The 21,870-nt window shown below is 38.5% G+C and overlaps 1 protein-coding gene across 2 annotated transcripts; it reads right to left on the reverse strand.

The window, feature by feature from the left end:
• Positions 1 to 457: 457 nt before the first annotated feature.
• On the reverse strand, positions 458 to 4,827 carry LOC109019096 (probable serine/threonine-protein kinase PBL15). Of its 2 annotated transcripts, none has more exons than XM_019001315.2 (5): positions 4,049 to 4,827; positions 2,885 to 3,020; positions 2,218 to 2,354; positions 1,939 to 2,062; positions 458 to 1,136 (listed from the first exon to the last, which is right to left on the reverse strand). In XM_019001315.2, exons 1-5 carry the CDS (start codon positions 4,523 to 4,525, stop codon positions 685 to 687), a joined length of 1,326 nt encoding a protein of 441 aa, XP_018856860.1. In that variant the 5' UTR covers positions 4,526 to 4,827; the 3' UTR covers positions 458 to 684. The 2 variants fall into 2 exon arrangements, with proteins under 2 accessions (XP_018856860.1, XP_018856861.1); XM_019001316.2 differs by having other exon boundaries at positions 477 to 1,136; positions 2,233 to 2,354.
• Positions 4,828 to 21,870: the final 17,043 nt, after the last annotated feature.

Raw genomic sequence — 21,870 nt, forward strand, 5'->3', positions numbered from 1 at the left:
GTGTGTGTTGGATTGTTTTAAATTAGAGTGGGGTGGCCAGCGACCCACTGGGCCTTAACTGGTGGGGTTGGGAGGGTGTGGGGGTGGGGAAAAAGTTGTCCCCCTTACCCAGACCGATGGGGGTGGGTGGGGCCGCCATCAGTTTATGGAAGCGGGCCGCATCTCTAATATTAGTCGTTTTGGATGTCAAGTGTAAAATTTTTTGTTGTTTGAAGGTGAAAAGCGTAATTTTCTTCTTTTTATGAGAAGTGTTACGGACATTAAAAAAAAAAAAAATTAAAAAAAATTAAACTTACAAACTAACTGCTTGAATTCATGTGATTTATTAGATGTATTTTATAAAAAAGTAATTTTACAATCTAACGTATCATATTAAGTCACGTCATTTTATAAGTTTATTTTTGTGTAATCTCTTTGAGATTAAAGTATTTCTCTTTCTTGAATAGTATAGGAAAAATTTATATACTCAATGCCACTCCGCTTTTATCTGGCGTTACTCTTATACGAACATTTTATTTTATTCTCACTGGGCTTTACACATATACATTCCATTCGCCATTCACATGCATATTACATAGAAACCTAGACATGCCCTTAAAAGTGTGTGCGCTTAATAGGCATCCAAGTACTACTATATACGAACTTGGAATTGCCACATTCGTTAGATCTAGAGATCATTGATCATCATGTTTTCCGAGTGGGAGTGATAGGAGACGATTTCCTATGATTTCCATTAACTCTGGCGCTCCCCATCTTCGATTTTGTAGAGATTCCATTTCTGGTAGATTTTGGTGATGCTGGCCATTGGCCACAGGTGACTGCCATGTCCTTATAATGCTGCAGCCTTTCAAGGCCTTCAACAACGGCAGGCATCCTTGGCCTATCTTTGGGGTTCAAACTTATGCACTGCAATGCCAGAAGAGCCATTTCCTTTGCTCCCTTCACAGAATACTGACCTGCAAGTCTTGGGTCCATAATACAACGCAATCTTCGGCTACTGCTCAGGTAAGGTTTGGCCCAATCAACGAGGTTTTGTTCACTCTTTGCTCTCGATTTGTCCATTGATCTTCTTCCCGTTACAAGTTCCAGCAGCACCACACCGAAGCTGTAAACATCGCTTTTTGTAGTCAAGTGACCTGAAATATATTAGCATAATACATCAGAGTTCTCCTATTTGTTGAGAATTTGGACGTCCCAAATTCATCCTTAGGTTCTATCCTTCACAAGAATATCAAGAAAAATAGAAAAATAATCATAACACTATAAATTTATGTGGAAAACTTTCAAAATAGAAGAAAAACCACTAGATAAGAAAAAAATTTACTATGTAAAAAATTGTTATAATTACATAATTTTTCTCCTCATTCTAAATACACCCACAAATCTTCTTTACTAACAAAACTTTAACTCTCATTTCTTTCTCTTTTATAAAAAAGGCCAATAGAAAAATTTTTCTAAAATAAAAAAAATTTATTAGTTAAACTTTGACCAGTACACTTACTCAAGAGACTAATCCTTCTCTTATAAGTCTTTGGTTTTGCTACTCTTCTCCTATCAATTCATCCCAACTTTATTACAATCTTTTCAAATCTCAATATATATAAAATATAATAAATAATTCAACTTTTTTTAAATTTTAAAATAATAATAATATTAAAAAATAATATTTTAACAATATTTTATCATCTCAATTCAATTCATCTCAACTCATTCTAACATTCAATCCGATCCTTATTCCCAGCAATGTAAAAGTAAAACCAAAACAGCAAAATCAAACAGTATTGTCACATCAATTATTATTAATTTACCACAGGACTGAAAAGACGTGGCCTAACCTGAGCAAAGTACCTGCTTCGAAAACCACATAGATTACAGATTATATTGCTTACAATCGTGCTGAAAGCAGCACTACCTATTTTGAGCCTAAAGCAGTACTACCTGTTGAGACATATTCTGGGGCAGCATAGCCGTAGGTACCCATCACTCGAGTTGTAACGTGTGTATTAGATCCCTCAGGCCCCATCTTTGCAAGCCCAAAATCTGACAATTTGGCTGTAAAATCCTGTTAATAACATAGAAATAAAGCAGAACAAACAAGAGAGAAAAAGCAGTCAGCATGCAGTTTAAGAGTAGTGGTGTCAATCTACTTGTCTAGGATTTTTTTTTTTTTTTTTTTTTTTAAAAAAAAAGAGAGATGTATATATATGGAGTTGTTACAGAGTCTAGCAAGACATTGGAAGTTTTGAAGTCGCGGTAAATGACAGGCTGCTCAGCGCCATGCAAGAATGCAAGGCCTTTGGCTGCTCCTATTGCAATCTTCACTCTTGTTCCCCATGGCAATGATATTGAAATCCCTACAATCATTCAAGGATTTATGATCCGCGAGAAGCATGGCAATGTGAATACATATATCACGTGAGAAGCATTAGGTTTAGATACTGACATGACTTTATCTAAATGGTCAAATCAATTTTATAGTAAAAAAAAGTTTTACAATTTGATAAATCATTGTATTGAATTATGTTAGCGTCGTCTTGTTTGTTTTTACAATCATTCGCATCTCATTTTATCTAATCTAATTATTATAATTTTTATAAATATTCACATAAAATAAAATAAATAATTTAATTTTTTTAAATCTTAAAATAAAAATAATATTAAAAAAATATATTTTAATAATATTTTATTCAACTTTCAACTTTTATCTTAACCAATCTCATCTCATCTCATCTCAACTGTGAAAACAAAAGAGACGTAACTTTCTTGTATAAGATTTTAGTGCAAACCAAACCTTTCTCGGTGCATATATTTATCCTTAATTCCAACATTGTTTTCTGAAAATAGACTTGCGTTCATGACTAACTTGTGACAGAATAAAACTTACTTTTGAATAAGTGATTCTCTAAGCTGCCTCGTGGCATGAACTCGTATACAAGAAGCCTTTCTTCATCCTCGCAACAATATCCGATCAGTTTAACAAGATGTGGATGCCTGAGCTGCCCCAGAAATATTACTTCAGCCTACAACAGCGTACAAAATAATATTGTCACCAAATAAATGAAAAAACATCGGTTTTCATTTAACTAGCTAGGATGGATGAGGTTGCCTAAGCTCATGCCCAGAAATATTAAAAGGAATTTAAGGAACTAGTTTTTATAATCAAAAGGATGGTAATGATATTTAAAATAACGAAAAGTTTTCTTCTAAGCGAGTTTGCGCACTAAATCGTGTATTGATATTGACATGTAAGGCATCTATTTAATGAAATTGTGTGAATTGAGATGAAAATAATTTTCGTGAAACATATGACCTTCTTCTTCTCTTAAAATTTTCATTCTTTTATTTTTCTTTTTAATAAAAAAAATTATGTCAGTGTTGATAAGATACGCAGTTTAATACGTCAAACTACTTGGACCTAACAAAGATCTTAAAATAATATTGTCATAACAAATTTTAGAAAATGATGATTGTATGGAAATAAGCTGAAAAGGGCGTAAAATATTTGGCTAATGTTAGGCTCGAATAAAGTTCAACACTTTAGGACCCCATTGGCGGCCGACGTTTGGATTAGACTTTAGGTACTTGGAATTAACGTGGCGTATTTTGGGTAGACTAGTGGAATGGAGGTTTGACTTTATGTCAATCCTCTTAACACTATGCTCTTTGAAAATAATAATAAAAGTATAGCAAAGCAAGAAAATAAGTATTATAATCTAATTAATACTATGTGACACCAGCTTTATATACCTCTCAATTATTAGTTACTTCTAATCATAAAAATTGATCTTAGTTATTTATTTAGCTTAAAGAGAAAAAAGATATGACATTAGTTATTAATATAAAAAATTTTAAATATAAGTCTCACACTTCTGTACATCACTTAAAAATATATGATTTTATTTTTTTATTTTTATATTTTATAAGATATAAAATATGAAATATAAGAATAAAAAAATAAAATTATATATTTTTAAATGATGTACAAAGTGTGAGATTATGTGAATCACAAGTCTATTAATATTGTTTGGATAATGGGACTAATACTTACAAGCCATTCGCGGTGTCCTTGCAAGCCTTCAATGTCAAGAAGCTTCACGGCAACAGCCTGCGCCTTCAAACCCTGCCTTAAATTCTCATCCACATAACCCTTATGGACAGTCCCAAAACCCCCTTCTCCTAACAAGAAGTTGCTCGAGAAATTCTGAGTAATGGCACGCAGCTCGCTCAGCTGAAAATCGTACAGCTCCGACCCAAAAGACTGTGCAAGATCTTCATTGATGCGTGTCGATGAAGATCGACTGAGATCAGAGTACGACAACTTCCGAAACGAAGGCAACGGAGCGATGTTCTTAGAGAACTCTGACCTTGACGGCCTGCAACGACTGAAGTTTCGAAAAATTGTCTGGTCTTCAGCAGAACAGCAATTTGCTGTGAAAGGTCTCCAGGGCTTTGATTGTCTTGTCATTGTGAGAGGAGGGGAGAAAAAGGAGAGAGAGCTTTTGGGATAGGATAATGGGTTGTGCATGAAGCATGCCTTTCAAAGAGACCAAGTTTCTTATCTTAAAAGCTAAAGGGAGAAGGGGAACTGAAGGGAGCTGGTGTTCTTTCTTCAACTGCTCTAACCACTCTGCTAAATGGGATAATTTGTTTTTAATCTTTTTCTTTGTTCCTTCATTTGTCACTTGCGTGATGTCTTTATGCATACATATATAGCAAGTTTTGTTGGGTCATTGACCATAACCGCAACATTCCAAAGATGGGTTGCTGTCTTGCTGATGCGTGAGGAAAAACAAAGGAGTCCTGAATCAGTTTCAAGAGAAATATATAGCCAGGGAACTACCAATTTATTATATAATGTTATGAATTGATAATGTGGTGACTTGTTAGTTCTCAAGCCATTTTAATTAGTAATTTAATTACCCTGTTCACTTGATTACCCATCCGTCCATATTCGTGGGCGACTATGGGTACAGGGTTTAAAATCTGATACGGTAATTAGGGCAGGTTTGGGAGATGGGATGAGACATAAAATTTTCATTTCATCTCATCTTATCATTACATATTTTTCAAATCTTCATACAAAATATAATAAACAATTCAACTTTTTTAAATCTTAATTCAACTTTTTCAAATTTCAACACAATAATAATACTAAAACATAATATTTTAAACACTAAAACAAAACACAAAATTCTCATATTATCCTCCAAACCTGCCCTTAGTTTACTTATTTATGGTTTTATTATATATCAACTATTATTTATTCTCACACTTCTTATCTAAATGTTTTTTATTAAAATGTAAGGTGTGGAGTAGTGAATAGTGACTTATGAAAATAATTAATTTTTTTAAAAAATAAATTATCCTCAACCTAGGCACAATTTCAGTATCCGAATTTTTTAAAAGATTAAAAAAAAAAAGAGAGAGATTTTGTAAAATTTGGTCCGCCCGGTACAACTTGGAAACCCAAATTTTTGGATTTAAAAAATCTGGATTCTTCCAACTACTGGCCCGAGTTATGACTTGGGTTGCAGGTACTTGGACTGCATTACAAGTCCAAGTATAGCAGGGTACCAGATCTGTACTCAGGTGAATAGTCTTATTAATACCATATCATAAATATATATACTGTAATAATAACTAAATTTAAACTATTTAAGTTCCCTAGTTTTAACATAACGACAGGAAGATAAGCCTTCCCTTGAATCATTAGCTAGACTCATCGTTCCCTGTTTGTACGTAAATGAGTTGGAGGAGTTGGCAGAGATATAGCAACTTCTTCGATAAATATACGAGGCTTGTAATTGCAAGCGTGTTTGATAAAAACCAAGATCAATGGTTTTTGATGTTTTTACGTCAGTAGAGAAAACATTAGAGGCAAGTAAGTTAATATGCAGGGCTAGGAAGAGGGTGAAAATGGAACAGAGTACGACGGGACAAAAAAAGTAGACTTAAGTAGAGACTTCTCTGTTTGGTTGTTGGTGTGAATTCAACTAATGTTGGAACATCCGAGTCAGATGACGTTGAGTTGTCAGATTGTATGTTGACTACGTTGAAATCATGATCTTTCTTTGTTTGGGACAATTTTGAGCACGTTTCGGTATTTTTGCTATAACTTTGATTACGAGTATCAGAATCGCATATATGACCCCAATTCGAAAAGTAATTTTCGGCGCACATGTCGTGGGCACCAATCTTGCTCGGTGTGCATCATTTTAAAGGCCAAATTATACTGTTTTTCCCTCTGAATTCCTACTTTTAGTTCATTTTTGTCTTATATGGTAATATTTCATTTATCGTTTAGGAAGTGATTTTGAACTTAATTTGGGCCAGATTTTTGGCAGATTACTTCTTTTATTACGTATTTAGTTTGGATGTGATTATTGAGATTTTTCTATTTTTAGTAAAATTCTGATATGGTCAATTTTCAACTATTAGAACCCGGCTTGTGGGTTGACTGGATCATTCTTGAATTTTGACAATTTTGAATTGAACATCAGATGTATTTTCTCTGTATTTTTAGGTAATTTTCTTGTCTTCCTTCCTGTGAATTATCTGTTCAAACTAGCTTGCAGATTAATCACTATTCTGTTTGGCGTCAGTTGGCATAAGAGGTTTAGCATCTTTCTTGGGGTGATATCTCATCAGTTTCCATGGCTGGTGGTCGTGGTCATCATGGACAGGTTTTGAACGAGGAAGTCTCACACCATAATCGTAGCGTTCAGGATGTGATGATTGAAGATTTGTAGAGGCAAGTTGCAGAGTTAACCCAACGTCTAACAACGCAGGATATTGGCAATCGTGAGATGGAAGATCACGATTCCGATTCCAGTCTCGAGATCCCATATCACCATCGTCCTTTATTTCGGGAGCACCATGGTCGGGAGGAGCGTCATAGGGACCTCGATTTTCGAGTGGATTTGCTCGAATTTCCTGGTACGTTACAGGCTGAATGGTTCATTGATTGGTTGAATGAAGTGGAGTAGATTTTTTTATTATAAGGAGGTCTAAGATCGTGTCAAAGTGAAACTAGTCGCCATCAAACTCAAAGGTTGAGCATCTGCGTGGTGGGAGCAGTTGAGGCGATCACGAGACAGGCATGACAAGGCCAAGATTACTGATTGGGAAAAGATAAAGAAGAAGATGAAGGGTCACTTCCTTTCTTTTGCAAACTTTGTTTCAACGACTTCTCTCGTTGAGGCAGGGCACGAGATCGGTTGATGATTACACGGAAGAGTTCTATCAATTGATAGCTCATAATGATCTATCTGAGATGAAATAGCAGATGGTGGTGCTGTATTTGGGAGGATTACGGCAGTCCCTACAGGATGTCCTCAGCCTTCACTCGTTGTGGACATTTACTGAAGCATACCAGCATGCACTTGTCATAGAGAAGCAGCAGAACGGAAGGCCAGTGATCAGAAGGAATCAAAATAGTTGAGCAGTTGGCCCTCATGAACCTCGTCCCGCCCAGCAGTCATCGCAGGGTCAGAGTTCTAACTTTAATATTAGATGTTTCAGATGTGGTGAATAGGGCATAGAGCGACTGGTGCAGGAAGCCAGTTAATCAAAAGGGCAAAACTCTCTTGATTGAGGAAGACATGGAAGAAGAAGCTGAGGTGATTGGAGAGCCTATGTACGATGATGACGAGGATGGAGACGTGTTGTATGGTGATGGCCGTGAGACCCTGGCCGTTCGTAAGAGTCTACTGACTCCCAAGGGTGATTCAGGGGACGATTGGTTGAGAACCAATATTTTCCACACGACCTGCATAGTTACAGATAAAGTCTGCAAGATGATCATCAACAGTGGCAGTTGTGAGAATGTAGTGCTTGAAGAAGCTGTCCAGAAATTACAGTTGAAGACAAATGATCATCCCAAACCGTACAAATTATCGTGGTCGAATAAAGGCAATAAGGTAACAGTAGATAGTAGATGCCTATTGTCTTTTTTTATCAGCAGAAAATATTTTGATAATACTTGGTGTGATGTCGTATCTATAGATGCTTGTCATGTATTGTTAGGCTGTCCCTAGCAGTATGATCGTAGTGTTGTTCACAATGGGCGGAAGAATAAGCATTCCCTCAGTATCAAAGGTTAGAAGATTGTGTTGGCACCTCGCCAGGAAGGAACCATTCCTACCTCGGTAGTCAATAGTAATAACCTTCTTTCTATGTCTAGGTTTCTAGAGGAGATTGAGTAGAAAGTTGTGATTTACGACCTGTTGCCTTGTGGGAATAGTGTAGTAGACGTGACTTCAGATTTACCAGCAGAGGTGCAACAGCTGCTAGCAATGTTTTCTGACCTGATGCTAGAAGATATTTCTCCTAGACTACCGCCTATGAGGGATATTCAGCATCAGATCGACCTTGATCGAGGGTTGAGTTTACCCAACCGATCTGCATATCACCTTAGTCCCAAGGAAGCTAAAGAGTTACATCGTCAGGTGGTGGAGTTATTGGAGAGGGGCTACATCCGTGAGATGATGAGCACATGTGTAGTCCCTGCACTGTTGGTACTGAAGAAAGATGGTTCTTGGTGTATGTGTATTGACAACAGACCAATCAACTTGATCATAGTTAAGTATAGGTTTCTAATTTCATGCCTAGATGATATGTTGGATCAATTGTTCGGTTCTAAGGTCTTCTAAACAATTGACCTTAAAAGCAGATACCACCAGATCAAAATAAGACCTAGAGATGAGTGGAAGACGGTGTTTAACACGTAGCAGGGGTTGTATGAATGGATGATTATGCCTTCTGGGTTGTCCAATGCGCCCAGTACATTCATGAGGTTTATGCATTAGGTTCTAAGGCCTTTTTATGGGGAGATTAGTTGTAGTTTACTTAGACGATATCCTCATCTATAGTCCGACATGGGTGTCACACTTGATCACCTCCGAGCTATTTTTGATATGTTGAGAACGGAGCGTCTGTTTGTCCATCAGAATAAGTGTTCTTTCTTTACTACTTCTGTAACTTTCCTTGGTTTTGTTACCAGTCAAAATAGATGCGGTCTTCGAATGGCCCAAACCTAAGACCTTACACAATGTTAGGTGTTTCCATGGATTGGTGTCCTTCTACTGCTGGTTCATCAGAAACTTCAGCACTCTGATTGCTCCTATCACAGAGTACCTCAAGGGACGTGACTTCTAGTGGTCTGAGGAGGCAGAGGCCAATTTTCAACTGGTCAAGCAAAAGATGACAGAGGCACCGGTTTTAGCACTTCCAGATTTTGATAAGGTGTTTGAAGTCAACTGTGATGCGTCTGGGGTTGGCATTGGTGGTGTTTTGAGTCAGGAGGGATGACCAATAACCTTTTTCAAAGAGAAACTATCAGGTTCGAAGAAGAATTATTCCACTTATGACCTGGAGTTCTATGCCATAGTTTAGTCCCTGAAGCGTTGGCGTCATTTCCTAGTGCAGAGGAAGTTCATTCTTGTCACTGGCCCTGAGCCCTGAAGTACATAAATGGCCAGCACAAGTTGAGCAAGCGACATGCTAAGTGGGTGACCTACATGAAGGAGTTCACATTTTCATTGAGGCACCTTTCAGGAAGTCTGAACCGCGTAGCAAATGCCCTGAGCCATCGTACATTACTCCTCACCAGCATGACCACTAGAGTTGCAAGATTTGAGGTTTTCAGTAATATGTATGCAGCAAATCCTTCATTTGGAGGATATTTCGGGAGGTAATTGATGCTCAATGAAATGATTTTCTTTTGCATAATGGTTATTTATTTCATAGATTAAAGTGTGCATCCGAAATTATTCGCTAAGGCAGCAAATTATTAGTGAACTTCGTAGTGAGGGTCACTTTAGGCGAGATAAGACGTTGACCCTGATCTCCTTTGATTACTATTGGCCCAAATTGCCCAGTGATGTGGCTCATTATGTGGAGCGATTCTATGTGTGCCAACGGTCCAAGGGGGTTCTCACAAATGCAAGCCTGTACACCCCCTTACCTATTCTTGAGGCCCCTTGGTTTGATGTCAGTCTGGACTATGTGTTGAGCTTATACTCGGACCCAACGACCCATGGATTCTATTTTGGTTGTGGTTGACAGGTTTTTCAAGATGACCCAACAATGAATGTTGCTTAGATCGCTCATCTTTACTTCAAGGAGATTGTTTGCTTACATGGTGTTCCCCGGTCAATCACTTCGGATCATGACACCAAGCTCATGAGCCATTTTTGAAGGAGTTTATGGGAGAAACTTGGGACAAAGTTGAATTTCAGTAGCGCCTACCACACCCAAATAGATGGTCAGACTGAGGTGGTGGACCAGATTTTGGGCAACCTTTTGAGGAGTTTGGCTGGAAATAAGCCAAAGTAATGGGATCTAGCTCTTCCCTAAGCAGAATTCACCTACAACAGATCCAAGAACACGACTGAGCCCATTTGAGATTGTCTATGGTCAGAACCCGTCCGGTATGCTGGACTTAGCCCCTATCCCACGTGTAGGTCATTTGTATCACAAGGCAGATTAGATGACAGAACATCTTTGGGGCATCCATGAGCAAGTGAAGCTAGTCATTCACGAGAGCAATGTCAAGTACAAGATTCGAGCAGATAGTCATCGTCGTCCGGTACTTTTTTATGTTGGTATTTTTTTGGGTAGTATTTACTCATGCTCATTTTCCTGTTGCCGAGTTTAATAAGCTTAAAGAGAGGAAGATTGGACCTTGTGAGATTCTACAGAAGATCCATAATAATGCCTATAGGTTGTGCCTCCCCAACTATTTGAAGACTTCTTATGTATTTAATGTAAAACACTTGAGACCTTGTTTTGTGGATCCTGATGAAGTTATTGTGAACTCGAGGGCGAGTTCTTTTCAACCCGGGGCAACTGATGCAGGAGGATCCAACTCAGATGATGTTAAGTTGTCAGATTGCACGTTGATTGTGTTGAAATACTTTGAGGTGGCAGTTCAACGCAAAGATGGCAGGAAATTGTGATATTTCATTATTTGGGGCAGTTTTGTGCATGTTTCGGTATTTTGGCCATAACTTTGGCTATGGTTATCAGAATCGCGCATATGATCCCAATTCAAAAAGTTCTTTTTGACGTGCATGTCTATTACTAGTTAATTCTAGTATTTTCCCATCTGAATTCCTATTTTTAGTTTAATTTTGTTTTTTATGGTAATATTTCAATTATCGTTTAGGAAGTGATTTTGAACTCGATTTGGGCTAGATTTTTTGTAGATTACTTCTTTTATTACGTATTTATTTTAGGTGTGATTATTGGGATTTTTCTATTTTTGATAAAATTCTGATATGGTCGATTTTAAGCAATTATAGCCCGGCTTGTGGGTTGACTGGATCACTCTTGAATTTTGACAATTTTGAATTGAACATTATAGGAATTTTCTCTGTGTTTTTAGAAGATTTTCTTGTCTTCCTTTTTGTGAATTATATGTTAAAACTAGCCTGCAGAATAATCACTATTCTGTCTAGCGTCATCAACTTATCCCAAATCAATCATTTATGAAACCTACTACTTTTTCAACTTTTTATAAAAAAATTGAACTCATCTCAACTTACTTCATATGTCCAAACACACATTTCAACCTATTTATATTCAAATACATCTCAATAGAACCCACAAAATGTTACTATTTACAAATCAACTTAGATCACCTCAGTTTCCAAACACAGCCCTTTTCGTATTTATTCCTGAGATAAACAAAGCATTAGGCATTTGATCTAGACAATCTGTAACTTTTAGAAATATGACAAGAGCCACACTTGAGAATGATTATACATGAATCTGATAGAATTTACGGGAAGATGTGTAACACTCGAGCCAAGCAAGGAATTTGCGTCCAAATTTTTAATGAAAAGCCCACTCGAAATTCGCAATTATTGTTGGGATAGACTACGAGGCCAAGTTTTTTTTTGGATATCGAATAATTTCTGGGTTTGTCGAGTAGGTTTAAATCTTTAAATATGTTGGATTAGGTGAAATTTTTATTCAACTGAAAATTAGTGGGACAAGTTATAATATTTTTTAGAGTTTGAATCGAGATCCAATTTTGTTTTTAAAGGAAAAAGCCTCGTCCAAAATGCAAGCCGTGAAAATCCCTTTAGTCTCCATGCCATGCACGCCACGCACCTGTTTTCTCCCCATGCACGTCTCTCATGCAAATCCCCTGTCCTTTTTAGTTTTCATCTAGGGTTTTCCAATCAGCTCTTTATATACATGTATTTCTCTCCTGAAAAAGAAGTGGCCACAGCAACCCACGCATAGCTCCCTCTCGTTCACTGCTATCAGCACGTTCACCGCCCAGTCGCGCCCAACCAAAGCATGCATGCACCAACAACCGCTGCCACCAGCGTCCATCCAACCAATAGCTAGCAACCCGGTCACACCTTCTTGTTGACTCCTCACCGTCCGAAGCCCAGCCCTCCGTATTCCGTACTGCTGCTACACCAGTACACATATATGGCTACCACCCCACGGCACAACAACCCATTGCACCGCCCAGAACTCTCGCTGCCCCATACAAAATCAACTCAACCCATGCATGCACGAAATCCCCACAGTGCACTATCGCGCCACCCTAGAACCTCCTCATAGTTGCCGTCCATTGACCTATATCCCTCAGTCGTGCAATATAGAAACGTAGCCTCACCAACGTCGAAGGTCCCTTGTTTTATCTTTCCAAAACCAGAGCAACATACAGCCCGGTGCCTTTGTCGTTGGAAGCCACCACACACGGTGCCAGCGCCTCCACGTCGTTACCACCTGCACAGAGAACTTCGATGGTCACTCCACGCCACTCCTATCCCACCGCGTCCCTCTCAGTAAGCCATTGACAACACCTCTGTGTCAGTCTCTCTCGGCTTACTCTATCTCTTTTGCATTTTTTTTCTCATTCGTTGGTCTCTCTCTCACTAGACCTCTCTCTCACTGCTTCGGCGTCATGATCATCGCTGCCCACCGCACCCAGCTACGTCGTGGCTCCACACTCTCTGTGAATATGGACGCCTAGGTTGCATTGTTTGGTCTGGAGTTTTCGTTTTACACATCAGTTTTCCTTCTGTGTTTAAGCTCTTCCCAAACAGCCCATGTTTATGTTTTTACATTCCCAAATCACCCTTGTCACCAGGATAGCTCATGGGGCATATTTTTTTGTATTAAACTTGTTTTGCATGACTCTATTTGAGTGATAAGAAAGTCTATAGAAAATGCTTTTCTTTTCAAAATAAATTGCTAAGTATTCTATTACTAATGTCAGTAGTGTATTATAATAAGGTTTTAGTTTTATTTTAAATACTTTCAAACTATTTAAGTCTGTTTTAATTAAAAGACATTTTTGCTTTGTCTACTTTAGTAGATTTTGATATAATTATGTTATCCAATTTTATATTGTATAGTTGAACTTCAATAGTAAATAAGTTATAATTTAATGTTTTAGCCGGAGTGATTAAGTGAAAAATGATGAATTTAGAAAGTGATGATATTTTAGAGTTAAGAAAATTTTAGGTTTTGATGTATTAAAATAGGTATTTCAGGTTTAGATATTGAAATACATGGATTGAAAATTTATGGAAGTTACGTGATTATTTTATAGGGGACGATTAATATTTGTTCAGCATTTTTGGAAAAAATTCTGAAAAGCTAAGAAGTCCAAATAAGCAGGATTCCTATGCTAGACTTTACATAAAATAAAAATGAACTGAGGTTGATTTACAAAAATGTGCATCATATATTTTGAAAAGAAATGTGAAAATAACCTCAGTTATTTATTCTTCATTACTCATTCAACTTTGATGAAAGAGAAAGCATTTTTGTCATGATTGGTGTAGACATGAGCTTATTTTTTACATTTTATTTTTGATCTATGTAAAAAGAGTGAATATGAAAATTTGTGTATAATTATGTAAATATGCTTTGGATCTACTTTGATTACAAAGATGATATGAATTTGGTCAGTACTCTATTTGGATAATATGTGATTTCTGAAAACTTTTGGCATGACTCTCTGATTCTGAATTTGATTTTGTTTCCTCTCTGTTCAGTTACGGCCCTAGCTTGGTTGATAATAGTGGCATACGGCCCAACCACGGGTTACAATAGTGGATACAGCCCAATCACGGGTAATAATATTGGATACGGACCAACCACGGATTATAATAGCATATACGGCCCAACCACGGATTATAATAGCGGATACGGCCCAACCACGGGTAATAATAGTGGATATGGCCCAACCACAAGTTATAATAGTAGATACGACCCTACCACGGGTTATAGTAGTGGTCTCTGTTTTGAGTGCACACCTTGGTGACAGAGTGATTTATATTCTGCTTGGCTATCAGCAGATGCACAATCCTACTACGGGGGTTATACATGACTTCTGTTCTGATATGATGTTTTGATGATGATGATGATGATCATTTATGCTATGCCAAATGATATTTTTGAATGAAATTATTTCTAAATCTCCGCTCTGATATTTTGATAACATGTTCTGTTTTGAGTGCACACCTTGGTGACAGAGTGATTTATGTTCTGCGTGGATATCCGCAGATGCACAACCCTACCACGGAGGTTATATATGGCTTCTGTTCTGATATGATGTTCTAATGATGATGATCATCATTTATGCTTTGCCAAATGATATTTTTGAATGAAATTATTTCTAAATCTTCGCTCTGATATTTTGATAGCATGTTCTGCTTCCGTACTCTGAAAATGAAAATATTTTATTTTGCATTCTAATCTTTGTAAATATTCATGTTTACACACTAGTATATGTCCTCTACTTACTGAGTTGTTGATAAATCACACTTTATCTCTATATACTTTTCAGATAATTTTGATGGTTCAGCTGGAGAACAAGATTATGAAGTTTTAGCAAGGTGTGATGATCGTAATGGAATAAGTGTCTGAGGGTACAAGTGCTTATTTGAGAGTCGTAGTTAGTAAATTGACTTATTTTCGGTTAATTTGATTTGATGAATAAGGATATTTTCGAGTTTTTGGTGAATTTTAATTTATGTTATTGAGAATTTTTTTATTATCCCTATGAAAGAACATAGATTTTGGGTGGAGTAAATGAATTAATATTTTATGGAATTTTTCGGATTTTATGATTGTGTTATTGAAGTTAATATTAAGTATTAAGGGCTAACTCTCTAGACCTCTCAGATACGTTACAATATGAAACTTCAGACATATTGAAATATATATATATATATATATATATATATATCTCTCTCTCTAACTATCATCATGCATGCGAAACATGTTTATCAAATTTGGGAATCCTCGTCTATTTCCAAAGATAATAGTATTGTTTATTAACAAGTGGCTGTGGGGCGGCTGCAATAATTCATAAAATATTCTTATTTTTTTTATTAAAATATCTAAACAATTTATTTATTTTTTTATTTCACAAAAATGATATATAAATCCGGATTGGATTAAAAAAATTACCATTTCAAGTTCGTCATCATCATTCATTGGGATCAATTATTGGAGCTAACAACCCTTATTAGGGATACATGAATTAATAAATGAATTAATAAATTGAATTATAAAATAAATATACTGAAAAAGCATTCAGATTATGATCTTTTCTGATACGTTTGCATGACATGGCCAGGCAGCCCTTAAACATGCAAGTAGGCAGAATGCAGGGGAACTTGGACCACCAAAACGGAATGTTTTCTTATGGTATTGCAAGTACAGGTGAAAGTTGGTATGATATTTTCTGTGAATAAAGTATAAAAAAAGAAAATTAAAGAAATTAAAGCTTTTAAGATGTGTATGAGCAGCAAAGTGAGGAGAGGAAAAAACAAAAGAATGATGTTAGGCTGCCGTCCAGCACTGAATGTTGGGCGTGTTATCTAGATAAAATTTTTAATTTTTTTAATTTTTAATATTTTTTTAATATTTTTAAAAAATAAAAAAGATATCTATATATTGATAGTCACTTATTTAATTATTAAATAAAATAATAAAATAATATTAAATAAATAAACAGTCAAAATAAGAAAAAAAACCGAGAGTCTATACTAACATTATTCAAAAGAAAATGCAGAAACATTGATTAATTGTAGTGGCGGACAATACGAAGAGAAAATCCCAAAGGAGCAGTTGAGAGGCGAGAGAGATGGATGGAATCAATCATGCATGATGTCATTTGCACAGCCACGGCCAACCGCTTCATTTCGCCTCATGAGTGGTTTTGTTAGTCTCTTTGTTTTTGTTCAACACTTGGATATCTATTAATATAAAACGACGACAATATATTTCATCCCGTACAATACGGATCAAATTCATAAGAAAGATACCCTCCACAAGTTCTTGTATTAATGTTGAAACATTTCTTTTGGTACTTTTGTTTTCTTTGCCTGTACCAAAATTCCTTTTCTTTTATCTCTTACTAGAATAAAATTTAATTTCTCCGCATTTAAGTATATTAAAATAGAAAAGTTTATATGAATGGTGAGATTTTTTATCCCATATACAATAAACCAAAAAAAGAATGCATGAATTTTATTGTGGACATGTTTTGTAGCTCTGACAAAGACTTCCTTGAAGTTTAACTATAATTGTTGTACTCAAAATATATTTCTTTTGCATTTATATACAGTGAGCACATGGACAAATTTAGGACAGAAGACGTATAGAATATAGAGGCAAGACACGAGGAAGAATTTTCCGGATGGTTTGAAAAACGTGTATGAACTAAAATTATATATATGTTACATTTTGAAACTTTTAACTCTGGGTAACTTTTAATAAATATATATTATTTCAATTGTTAGATTTTGGAACAACGTGCTCGTGATCCTGAATCAATTTTTCTTGAATTATGTGTATTGGCCTATGGTCCCTAAAATAGAGCACTTTGATACATTGCATGCATGGTTCAAGGTTATAGATTCCATACTCTGGACCGTGAACGTAATAGAAAGACTCAAAACACTAGTGTGTTGGTCGAGGGGAGTCATGGAATAGATGATATTGACTATTATGGTGTCATACGTGATATTATCGGATTGAAATCTAGGTGGGTCTATAACTATGTCTTTAAATGTGATTCGTGGGATCTAGGCGGGGGTCAGGATTCGATACATAGGAATAATCACTTTACGAGTTTTAATACTGCATCTAAATGCTACGAAGATGATCCATTCGTATTGGCTTGTCAAGCTACCCAAGTCTATTACTTGATTGATCCAATGAAAAGCACTGATGAAGATCGTTGAGAGATAACTTGGGGAGTCGTACAAAACTTCGTCCCTGAAAATATATATGAAGCAGAAACGAGTGCAGATTACAAGAATAGTGGAGATGAAGATGACACTCCGATTGTAAAGGCATACCAAGAAAATGGAGAGGGTATTAATTTGTTTGTTGACCTCGGTGCACTTGAGTTGCTCCCCTTATGTAGAGATGATGTCCCATTCGTCCATCTCAACCCGTCCATATTAAATTATCATTCAATTCAAGTAAATGAGGAGGAAGAAGAAGAAGAAGAAAGGTTAGTAGATGAAGACGAATCAGAATCTAAGCAGGAGGTAGATAAGAAGGACGAAGAAAAGGTTGATGATGATGATGATGATGTTATTGAGAGAGATTCTGAAACAAGCATGGAAAATACATCTGAAGATGAAAAATAAAAGTACTAAATATTTTATTCATATAGGTGACTTTAAAATATTATACTTTTTATAATTTCTTCTAATTAATTTTCTTTGATATAATTAATCATTTTCAAGGATGTTGCCAAAACGACAGCAAAGAAATGTGCATCCATCAAGTCCAAGTCTCAAACCCATTGAGGACTCCCCAATCAGGAATTCGCTCCTAAAGATCAAGTTAACACGCAAGAGAAAATTAGCGGGGTAACTATACTATAAGGGATTTATTCCTACTATTTAAGTGCTACCCGGCCTGGGAGCGCCAAATAATCAACATGGCAGGCCATCCCGGAAGTCAACATAACAACCCGAGTCAGCCGCAGAAGTTAAACACTCTGGTTTGTTTCCTTGAAAGCTTGTATAAAGTCAACTTTACTAAGCGGGAACTCCATCAACAATTCAACCCCCTGTGAAGCGAAAAGGAAAGGTTGGCCTAGAAGGCTGCCTTGTCCCAATCGCAGAGGAGTGTGGGTCGACCCTTGGCCACCTGAAGATCAAAATCTCCATCAACGAAATGAAGGACGCCAGCGGGGGTAGGCTGGGAGGAATACAAAGGTATAACCGAACACAACCACCCAAATAAAGATTGTAATGACAGCTGCATTCCAAGAACAACTAGACAGGGTTCTGTGGACCCCTTTTTAACACATCAACAAAAATAAAAGAGGCAAAGGCGAAGGCATGGTGATAAAAAATATGTGCATTGACTAGTATATCTCTATGTACAGGCCACTGAACAGCAAAATGCGGATACATGTGTAAAAAAAAAAAAGAGAAATTACAACGAAATATATAAAATCCCTAAGTTTTTTGTGCCAAGAGCATCGGCCTCAGCGGCAACAGAAGCGGGGTAGCCAGACTCAATGGCTACAGGAACAAGATTGGCTAGATCCACTAGCACCAACAAGGGTACGATTTACTCAAGAAAAGCATTCAGCATCTCCACCTTCCCCAGATTGCAGTTGTATTTAAAATATGCCTCGCTAGTAGGAATGTCGCCAGGCATAAGTCGCTGAAGGAACTTGGTGAAAGATCTTGAACGGAGCTCTGGACTTTGGAGAAGAAATGATTGCATTGACTTGCAGCCCTCAGAAATCCCATGTCCCTACACCTTATCACGAAGCGTCGGGAACCACCTTGGCTGCGTTTGTAGGGAGAGGTTGGCGTCCTAAAGATTTGTGTGCAGCTATCCCAACCAGTCAACCTCTTCCCGCAACTGCCTCGTCTCCTCCGACCTGAAGATTTTGGTTGAGTTGCCCAATCGGGTCTTCTCCGTTTCCCACTTCTGCTTGTGTCTCCACTGGTGACGCTCCAACTTTATCAACCTCTTGCGCTCGTCCGACAAGTTGAGCCTCGTTTTCTCGAGTTGGAGCTTCAGCTGTTCCTTCTCTTCCATGTCACTGCGAGCACAGTCCAAGCTCTTCTGGGCAGCTGCCTCCTGATCATTCATGATAAACGCCACAAGCTGAGAGGCACCCTGACTACGTAAAAGCAAGACTGAGAAAATGGGAAGAGGTAGGAAGAGAAAAGAAAGAGGCGGAATCAAACCTTGTGAAAGAAAGCCGATAGGCATTCGACAACCCGGCCAATAGCTTCCTCCCGACTTCCCTCCATGGCTAGTTGGGACTAAGAAGGAAGGGCCTCCGCAAGACCTGTGAATTCAGGAGGTACCCTAGAAACCTCGAGAGGAGCAGCCTGTTCCTCACTCAAATGCCCTAGGAGAGGGCCGACTATAGCATCTGAAGGAAAGTTGTCCACCATTGGACATTCAGCCTGGGTGAGCGGTTCCTCATGCAGACCCTTGCCGGTTGCATCACCTATAGAATCGCCACTCGTGAGTGGCTCAACCTGAATGAGCGGAGCGATGACAGGGCCCCTCAAACCATCGTCGGCCTGAACAAGAGAATCTGCAACAGGATTCATTGTTCTCCCGAAGACTTCAACGTGTGGAGAAGATCAACCTCCTATGCGATCTTCTGCCTCTGCACGCTTGCTAGAAGAAGCTCCTTCCCCCTCATTGGCCGCCTCAAGAGAGTGACTCCCAAAGGTCGAGCGAGACGAGGAAGTGGGAGAGATCCAAGAAGAATAATGCTGCCCCTCACTAGGAGGGGATGATGCAAAAATACTCTCGAGGAGGGGGCCACCTCAGCCTCAACCTTGGGCGCCTTACCAATCGTCATAGGAAGGGGCACCACAGGGGAACTACCCACTAGTTCCCCCGTGACGACCAACACAGGGGCCGCCTCAGTAATCAGATGGCTAGCTTCCAAAGTAGCAATTCCTTGCATCGAAGGGTCCTGAACCCTGGGAAGAGGTCTATCTTCAACCTGAATACCCTCCCGATGGGCTTTCTTCCCTTCATCAGGAGTGGGGAAGGTTTGAGGAACTCTTCTGGAGTGGAGCAACCTATGCTCACATAACCATCGGCCTATCACCAGAAGGAAGGTGTCCCAATGGAGGCAGAGATCCCTCCAGACTCGCATTGTAAAGGAAGGCCTCAGATCGAACACCGTCGGGATGTTTCTGCACCCATTCTCGCACGATTGGAAGACGCTTCGATTCATAAGGAATGGCTGTTGGATGCACGACCCTATCCTCCGGAATCTTTCCTCAACCTGTCGGTATGGGAAACTCCCAACAGTTCACTTGGCCCACTGAAAACTCCTAACCATGACCAGAAACAAATAAGAACTTGGGGGACTAGTCTTTTACCTTGTGGTATCGGTGCTCCAAGGTAACCAAGGCATGAGACGCCTTGAAGCTGCGTATATTCCCCTTTTGGTGCAGCACCCTATGGGCAAGGAGAAACTCGCGGCCAGTAAGGTCCGCATCTTTCGGGTAGGACTCTAACAAAACTCGCCGCCGGATAATGCTGCAGAAAATCAATAACTACTAGGCATTCGGTTGCAGTTAGGAAGGGACTAAACCAAGGCGGTCCAAAAGGTCACGAATGGGTCCCAAAAGGTCACGAGTGGGTCAAGGGAATGACAATCTCAAGCCACACGAAAACATAGAAGGACGCAAGGCTACCTTATTGGAGTGGTCGTCTACTTCAAAGGAAACAAATTTGGCCCTCGATAGGTGAAGGCTAAAAAAGCCGTTGACTTGTTAGTAGTCGAGCACCATCCACTACTCGAAAACACTGGCCCAACGTCGGCAGGAACGTAGGGTTGAACAGATTTTTTGGAAGCCATCACTACCAATATGCGAAGTAACAGTTGAAGAGAAGAAAAATCAAGAGGACAAAAATGGCAGGATAATCACAATGTAGTGGGAGCAAATCAGGTCCCACTCCCACGTTTTATAAAAGAAGGTGACAGTTAGACTCACATAAATCGCAACAACCAAGGTGGTTCTCACCACTTCAGTTTCAGTAAATGCAGTTCACGAGGTGACATCAACAAGAAGAGCCGCCTGACACCCCTTTATTAATGAGTTTGAAAAGATGTGATGAAAAGATGAACTCATCATGGAAAGACGCCGTCAGGAGTGACCAAGCCACAGGAGCTTCCTGGACGGCTGTGAACCGAAATAGAGTACCCAGCCTTGGGAGGAAGGCAAGATTAAATCATAATAAATTCCAACCACACTCGTCTGGTGAGAATTAACGAGGTATCCGTAAGGAAACTTTCCCCCCAAGGCCCAGCCTAAGACGAAAAGCCACAAGCCCGATCCACATGAAGGATCCTCTGTACGTGACTTGTAAGAGGGATGGTGCAGCAGGGATGGGACTTGTCGATCCAAGGACCCTCGGGTAGTGTCCAGTCATCGAGGCCCCCCCCCTCCCCCGGCACAGTAGGCGTGACACACGGAGAGCCGTTGATTTACTAGCAGAGCCACACCGCATTTAAAGGTTCTGACAAAATGAACAGTATGAGAAACCTAGACCTCATAGTAGCAGGCATGATCTACTCTTCAAAACTGTAGTATAAATAACTGATGTCAAGTACGAGGAAAATCTCTCTGATCTCTAGATCTTCTTATTTATTTACTACACACGGAGAGCATTTATTAACTTTGGTATTGGAGGTTCCCCAACTCCAAGGCCGCCCTCTCAAAACTGCATTATATTCTTTTTTGTGCATGACTCATTGTAGAATACCTGAGTTGTTGGAGTTTGGCCCAAGAGTGTGCAAAACATAACTTTAACAACCCAAATATTATTTTAATTTGGGTATTTATGAAAATAATTGTATTATTTTTTTTT

The sequence above is a fragment of the Juglans regia genome, chromosome 2 (assembly GCF_001411555.2).
Source record: "Juglans regia cultivar Chandler chromosome 2, Walnut 2.0, whole genome shotgun sequence".
In the NCBI taxonomy this organism is placed as follows: domain Eukaryota; kingdom Viridiplantae; phylum Streptophyta; class Magnoliopsida; order Fagales; family Juglandaceae; genus Juglans; species Juglans regia.

Bases quoted from the DNA above. Each gene is read 5' to 3' on its own strand.
- LOC109019096 (XM_019001315.2), bottom strand. From the start codon at position 4,525: ATGCACAACCCATTATCCTATCCCAAAAGCTCTCTCTCCTTTTTCTCC. The intron at 3,021-4,048 runs GTAAGTATTAGT...ACGCTGTTGTAG, and splicing joins AAGGACACCGCGAATGGCTT to GCTGAAGTAATATTTCTGGG. The intron at 1,137-1,938 runs GTAGTACTGCTT...AATATATTTCAG, and splicing joins CCCAGAATATGTCTCAACAG to GTCACTTGACTACAAAAAGC.